The 8303-nt window shown below is 41.2% G+C and overlaps 1 protein-coding gene across 1 annotated transcript; it reads left to right on the top strand.

The window, feature by feature from the left end:
• Nucleotides 1-4598: 4598 nt before the first annotated feature.
• LOC131061965 (uncharacterized) lies at nucleotides 4599-5453 on the top strand. The gene is made up of 2 exons (XM_057995799.2): nucleotides 4599-4836; nucleotides 5134-5453. Exons 1-2 carry the CDS (start codon nucleotides 4599-4601, stop codon nucleotides 5451-5453), a joined length of 558 nt encoding a protein of 185 aa, XP_057851782.1.
• The last annotated feature ends 2850 nt before the right edge of the window (nucleotides 5454-8303 follow it).

Here is an 8303-nt window from a genome sequence, read left to right as displayed (position 1 = left end):
CCTGGATGAAGTAAAACATCCATTTCTCAAAATAGAAGGCATGAGGTGCTCCTGTAACTCTGTTGAGCATGGTAATCAAATCTCTATACTCCTCTTGGAAATCAATCCTGTGTGGTGTGTTCGGTACTTTGCTCAGACGGGGACGACTCTTAAGTAGCCAGTTCTTGTTGATTATGTTTAGGCAAGCATCTGGATCATCATCGTACACTGATCTGGCTCCTTCAATGCTCTTGTATATCATGTCCCTGTGCTCTGGAAGATGGAAGGCTTCACTTATGGCTTCCTCTGAAAGGTACGCCAAAGTGTTTCCCTCATTGGACACAATTGTCCTGGACTGTGGATTGTAATGACGGGCACACTCGATCATCAACTCGTGGCACTGAATGGCTGGAGGAAAACCGGCCGCCTTAATGATGCCACTCTCTATTATCCTCCGGGCGACAGGTGATGGCTTGCCGATGTAAGGGACCTCTCGGAACTTCTTCGTGCTAAAGTTCCCCAAGTTTGTATCTCCAATGTTGCTCCACTTGGACACGATCTTGGTCTCCACTTCTTCGGTCTTCTGATCTTCTTTCATGAGAGCCGAGCGACTGGTGGATGCTCCCGCCTTTGGGGTCGCCATACCTACACAACATTTCATTATAAGAAATAGATTTTGCAATAAATAACGTAAATAAGAGAGATAAATTTTAGGAAACCTCAGGATAAGTCTCTAGAGTTATCATTTCCTAAAATACAACGATTGAGCCAAGAGATTTCAAAACTCAAAATTTCAAAATTTGAAATATGACGATGAATGAATAAAGCAATAACAATTAAATCGCCATACCTCGATAGAGAGCTAACTCTAGAATGCAAAAACAAAATTTGCCTAGGCAAAATTGAGGTATAAGATAATCTTCAATATGATCTCCTCAAAATTGACTTCGCCACCCCTGGAGAGAATGTGATCTTCAATTATCGCCTTGGTGTGGTCTTCAAATTCGCACCACCCTTGGTCTTCAACGTAATTCGCACTCTATATTAGCGCCACCTTTGGTTTGAAATCGCACCACCTTTAGATAACTTAGCGCGCCACCCTTGGTTGAATGAAACTCGCACCACCTTTGAAGTGTCTACGCCACCTTGGATAATATTCGCACTATATTCGCCTCTTTCAATTCGCATGAAGGAAGGTAAAATAATGATGTAGAAAATGATAATTCCACTCCCCTTATATAGCGCGTTCATCCTTCACCCCTTAGGCCGACTTGATAAAAATAAAACCATTTTTTAAATGATTTGCAATGAAATGACAAGGCCGACTTGCCTAATTGAGTGCTCAAATCGATTTTTTTTATTAATTAAATAATTAATTATTAATGCCTTGCGTTTTTTTTTTTTTTTGCAAATTTCGATTTTAATAAAGGCAAAAATAATTAATAAAGATTAACTCCATATTAATTGCTAAATAAATAAGATTTTCAATTTTTAAATCGATTTAGCATTTAAGGATATTTGAATTGTTTAATTTGGCGCCAGAAATATGAAAATAAAGGGACGTACCTCATCGCTCTGGTCCCTTGGAGAGGGACAGGAGCGATCCATGATTTTGGTCTTGATTCTTGCGTTTTCAACGTTCGACTCCTTCATTTTCACGTTCCAAATCGATCATCTGGTGGTCCTTCGAATTTGAATTTCTTTCTTGTGCGAGCAAGTGCATCTTATGACCATTATCGCCCTGGTCCCTTGGAGAGGGACAGGAGCGATCCTAAGTTTTTTGCTTGAAATTCTCCATTTTGGTACGATCCTTTCCTTGTATCATCTTCCAAATGTCATTTAAAACCTTGTGCGTCCTTGTCTTAACGTGATTTTCAAAGAATATCATGTGTTTTGCCTAACATCGCCCTTGTCCCTTGGAGAGGGACAGGAGCGATCTCCATGTCTTCACGTTCATCTTGTATCTTTGACCTTCGAACTTCCATTGTAGGGCGAACAACATCTATGCTCATTCCTTTCGCGCTTATTCCATTTGTCTCCATTATGTGTTTGGACGTATTAAAGGGACCATCGCCCTTGTCCCTTGGAGAGGGACAGGAGCGATCCATTATTCCTCGTTGATCTTGGCGACTTTTAAACTTCGATCTCCTTTGCAATGTCCTTCAAACGTCGTCCTTCGCACTTCCTAACCTCGCTTCGCCTTGATCTTTGAAGGAACGTGAGTGTTTTGATAGTATCGCCTTGGTCCTTGTCCAAAGGACAGGAGCGATATGGGGCTTTTACACTATTTGGCGACGTTTAGACGTTCAAACCCTTGCAAATTATCTTCAAACGATGCCATGGACCTTGCATAACCTTGTGAATCTTTAACTTAGCACGCACTTGGAACAAAACGAGGAATCCAAAGCGAATCGCCCTGGTCCCTTGGAGAGGGACAGGAGCGATCTAGTCTCCATGCTCAAAATGATGATCATTTCACGTTCAAAACTCTTGTTTATCATCTTGTTGTCATACCATGGACCCTCCAGAACATTGCAACATCTTGTCCTTACGCAAATTTTGCCTGAAATGGCCAATGCATCTAACATCGCTCTGGTCCCTTCCTGAGGGACAGGAGCGAAGTTCATCATTGCGAGCTTGTTCTTGTTTTTACTAACTTGCAATTATCTTCATTACGTGAAATGACGTCCTTTAAGTCCTCTTGGTAACTTAATATTTGCTTGTCCTTTGAAATCGATGCCTTAATGGAAATATCGCTCTGGTCCCTTGGAGAGGGACAGGAGCGATCTGGGTCTTAGAGTACACATTCCTTCCATGTGATGACCTTTACAACCTTGCGCTTGATGGAAATGCTCTAAAATGTCTTCGCCACCCTTCGTCTTGACTTGGATCGGCCTTGAACCTTGGAGGAACGACCTTGAACTTGCATAGAGAGTATTATCATCATCATCGCCCTGGTCCCTTGGAGAGGGACAGGAGCGATCCTTCCCTTGTGGCCACTATCTCACTTTGCCAGGTTCCAAGTTTATATTCAACGGACTCGTCCTTCTTCACTCTATTCGTCCATGCCTTGACATCATTTGTAACTTTGCAAGAAAAGCAATTATATCAAAAATCGCTCTGGTCCCTTCCTGAGGGACAGGAGCGAACTAGGCATTTAACACTGGTATGGACGTCCCAAAAAATCTTCAATTTATATTCAACGCATTTATCTCATGTTCTCCTTTGTTTTTTGAACGTAAACTTGCCTTGACCTTTGTCTGGATTTTGCAAAATGAAGGAAATCGCTCTGGTCCCTGGGAGAGGGACGAGAGCTACAAGGTACTTCGCCCTGGTCCCTTGGAGAGGGACAGGAGCGATTTTGTCAATATAGGTCATTTTCCTTCGTTTCTGCATATCAAATTATATTCATTTGGCAAAGCATCCTCCCTTGGACGTCCTCAAATCATTAAGCTCTCGAAATCTTGCAAGGACAAGACGAAATTTGAATTGTAGCTCCGGTCCTTCACTGAGGGACAGGAGCGATTTTCCTCCTGGAGGCATGTCTGTGCTCATGAAAATCTTCAATTTATATTCAATGGAAAGATCTCGTCGTTCTCCATCACTTCAAACGTAAAATTTGTCTGGACTCTGCAAGAATGATGAGATATTTGAAAATGAGCTCCCGTCCTTCACTGAGGGACAGGAGCGATTTTGCTCCTACAGGCCAAAATAACAAGATTTTTCACATTTTAACACTTCACGAGGCGAAAACAAATCAATTCCAATGCCCAGGATCAAAATTCAAAAAAGTCAAAATTTGGTCAAAATATTCAATCGGACAGAAATTCACATTGACGGTCAACACTTAGACAAATTTAAGCTCTGCATGAACATTCCAATTGAAAATTAGACCATTTTGGCGAAATCATTGCATTCAAAATTTGCATTCCAGAAAAGGAAGCTCAAAAGCTCTCAAAAAACAACTGGATTTTGGCTTGAAAAGGCAAAATTTAAAACCCTAAGGCTTGGCCCTAAATCCAGACAACCAACCAACTAACAAAAACCCTAAAAACAAAAGCGAAAACGAGCGAAAAACAAGCAAAAAGGGGGGGTCCCCATTTGCGATGGGGCGATGTGTGAAATGGTCACAACAGAGACTCAGAGGACCAGAGTGGAGTTACAACATATATGATAAGGAGATGCTGGCCATTATGCATGCATTGGCCAAGTTCAAACAGTATCTTGTGGGCATCAAATTTTGTATTAAAACTGATCATAACAGTTTGAGGCATTTCCTAGGATAGCGAGACCTGAATGATCGCCAACAGAAGTGGGTGAGTAAATTGCAAGCATATGACTTTGATATCTCTTATTTCAGAGGGACTCATAATGTAGTTGTTGATGCTTTATCTCGCCGTCCACATTTGAGCTGTATGGTCTAGATTTCAGAGGATTGGCAACATATGATTGTGGTAGAGTATGCCAAAGACACTTGGGCCACACGAATTGTTGAGGGGTCTATACATGACAAAAAGTATACAGTTATAAATGACCTGATCATTTACAAAGGTGGAATTTATTTGACCCCGGGATCTGAGATGAAGAGCAGGGTAATGAGGTTCTTTCATGATGAGCCGATGGCAGGATATCTGGGGTATTTCAAAACATATAGGCAGGTACGTGAGCGCTTTACATGGAAAGGGCTCAAGTTGGATGTTCTTAGATATGTTAGAGAGTGCCCTGTTTGCCAGCAGAATAAACAGGAGCACACTTACCCTGCAGGACTACTCCAGCCACTTCCTATTCCTAACAGGAAGTGGCAATGCTTATATGTGGATTTCATCACGGGCTTGCTGAAAGCCCAAGGGAGGGATTGTATATATGTAGTTGTTGATCGACGGACAAAATATGCCCACTTTTTCCTGATTAACGCTACATACACAACTACATAGGTAGCAGAGTTGTTTTTTCGAGAGGTATTCAAGGTACATGGGCTGCCTTGAAATGTTGTTAATGTCAGAGATAGTCGGTTCATGAGTCACTTCTGGCACGAGTTATTCAGATTGTGTGGGATCGTGCTTACTCCGAGCACCAGCTACCACCCACAGACAGATGGGCAGATAGAGATAGTGAATAAATGGGTGGAGGGATACGTCAAAAACTATATTGCAGGGCAGCAGAAGGCTTGGGTGAAGTGGATTTATCTCTATGAGTATTGTTATAATACCACTCACCACATATCTATTCAGATGACATCGTTTTTGGCTTTGTATGGGTATGAGGTGCCCAGTTTTCTAGATTTACTACTGAGTGATAGTAGAGTGCCTAGTGCTGGTGATTTGTTGCAGAAGAGCCAGGACATTTTAAAGACTCTCAAGGAGAATATTGCTAAGGCACAAAATCAGCAGAAGCAGTATGCAGACCAGAAGAGGACTAAACATTCATTTGAGGTAGGAGATATGGTGTATCTGATGCTACAGCTCTATTGTTAGTCCACTATCAGAAAGAGTGGAGCAGAGAAGCTTAAGCCACGATACTATGGTCCATTCGGGATTATTAGATGATTCGGTGAGGTGGCTTATGAGCTTGAGTTACCGACAGACAACATAGTGCATAATGTTTTCCATGTGTCTACCACCCTTGGATGATGAGGGGAAATTGGTTTTAGTACTCGAGGCTATCTTGGATGTTAGGGAGAGATAGTTGAGGAGACGGGTCATCAGGGAATATCTGATCAAATGGAAGGACTTGCTGGTTGAGGATGCTACATGGGAGAGTGAGGATATATTACAACATCCAGAGTTGAGATTGCTTGAGGACAAGGAATTTCAGGGAGGGCTGACTGTGATGTTCTCTTCTAGTTGACATCAGTCAGTTGTGTAGATTGGCCTATCTTGGACCCTCGTAGGCTAATGAGGTTGGATAGAGGGTCCCTTGAGGGATGCAGCTTTTTCAGTGGTCAGAGCTGTTAAGTTTTATGATCAAATTAGGTAACACAATAATTCACACAAATGCACAGATATTACCTTGGGAAAACCTTCCTCTTGAAAGTGAAAAAAAACCCAGCAATGAAATATGACTTTATTATCTTAATTATGTCAAGAGACTTTACAAAGAATTTGCTTCACTCTTGAAGCTATATATATGTATGTCAACAATTCAATATAGAGAATATAGATCTCTTATAGAGAATATACTATCTGCAATGAAGAATCGGAATTCCTTTGTGGATGCTCAACCTGCTAGAGATAGTCTTATATCAGCTGTACAACAACAACGGACTGCTGAAGAAAACGAATGTCTGCAAATGTCCACGGACTGTTATGTGAGTGTGTTCTTCGATATATATTTTGAGAGGGATACAAAGCTTCATATATATACCTGATTGGATGTGACTTTAACCAATGCAACTCCTCGAAGGGTTGTCTTCCAACCAACACGTTATAATTATGCATCGGTTATATTGGTTAAGCATCGATTACATTAGTCACGTCTCTTAAAGGTTGGCGGGATTTATATAAATCGACACATAAGTAATGATTACATTTTGATATATATAAATCATGTTTTGCTTACTTATTTTTAATATCCAACGATACAATTTAATTGGTCTAAGGCCGATAGGCTAATTAGGCTAATTAGTTATATCGTCGGCCCTGAAGTATATCGACCAACGCTATTCATCAACACTCCCTCTTAGCTAGGGAGGAATCCTTCTTGATAATTAATTCACATAGTGACATTCATCATGGCTACTCTCAGAGAGTAAATATGCATAAGTGCAAAGTCATGACATCCACCATACCTACTCGCAGAGGGTGGATCCACCATGCCTACTCGCAAAGGGTGGGACAAGGGCTGGAACCTCAAACTTCTCTCACAGAGAAGAATGCACAACAAGGGCTGATACCTCAAACTTCTCTCACAGAGAAGGATGCATAACAAGGGCTAATACCTCAAACTTCTCTCACAGAGAAGAATGCATAACAATAAATAGCAGGTAATTACTGATGCTGCGACTCCCTCTCAGCAAGAGCTTCATTTTCAACAATTCCAAGCTTGTCTCGAAAATGCACAAATTTCACTTTCGCAAGAGGCTTGGTGAAAATGTCAGCTGTCTGTTCCTCAGTACAAATGTATCTCAACTGAACAACATTCCTTTGTACCATATGTCTGATATAGTGGTACTGAATCTCTACATGCTTCGTTCTGTCATGAAATACTGGATTGATTGAAAGCTTCACACAACTTTGGTTATCACAATGTATGATGGTAGGCTCCAATGATTGGCCAAACAATCCTACAAGAAGCTTACGAAGCCACACTGCTTTGCGAGTTGCGACACATGCTGCAATGTATTCTGCCTCTGTAGTGCTCAGAGCTACTGAAGACTGCTTCTTGCTACACCAGGAAATCATACCAGATCCCAAGCTGAAGCAACAACCAGAAGTGCTCTTCCGATCATTAACACTCCCTGCCCAATCAAAATCAGAATATCCTTCAAGAGTCAGATCCATATTGGAAGAGTATTTCAAGCCATATCCAACTGTGCCACGCAAGTATCTCAAGATATGCTTGACTGCAACTAGATGTATCTGTCTAGGTTCACTCATGAACTGACTAAGTGCACTTACTGCATAACAAATATCTGGTCTAGTGTTAACTAGATACTTCAAGGACCTGTTGTGACCTTTTTCACACATCGGTCCATTGCAAATGGGGACCCTCTCTTTTCCTGCTTTCTAGGATTTTGTTAGTATCCTGTGGCCTTTTGTTGCAGTTTCACCAAGCCTTGTCCAGTTCAAAACATTTCAGGCCTTGACGATTGAAAGTTAGTTTTTTGCAAGTTATGTGATTCCAAAGTGTGAACACCACCAGAGTGCTTAGAGAGGCCAAAGGACGAAGATCGCAATTGATTTGGACGAATTTGGACAACTTTCTATTTTTAGAAAGTTTGCTTTGTTGCTTTTTCCTATTTTAGGAAGTTTCGATTTTGGCATTTTTAGCCTAATCCCTGGTATGGCTATTTTTAGAAAGTTTTCCCTATTTTTTAGAGATGTCTGCTTTTTGCTTTTTCGGGATGCAAACCTAGGGTTTACACTTGCACTACTAACCAGCTTTGACCGGAACTCAAAAATTCCAAGTTTTGACCTAAAAAAGCTAAATCCCTAGATTTTAGGCTTTTTGCTTTTTCGGGATGCAAACCTAGGGTCTACACTTGTGCCACTGACCAGCTTCGATCAAAACCCGAAAATTCCAAGTTTTGACCTAAAAAAGCTGAATCCCTAGATTTTAGGCTTTTTGCTGCTTCAGATGATCCACCTAAGCATGGATTTCAAATT

This window comes from Cryptomeria japonica, chromosome 2, assembly GCF_030272615.1.
Source record: "Cryptomeria japonica chromosome 2, Sugi_1.0, whole genome shotgun sequence".
In the NCBI taxonomy this organism is placed as follows: Eukaryota; Viridiplantae; Streptophyta; class Pinopsida; order Cupressales; family Cupressaceae; genus Cryptomeria; species Cryptomeria japonica.
Note: the sequence above shows the minus strand (reverse complement) of the source record. Positions and strands in the feature narration are given on the sequence as shown.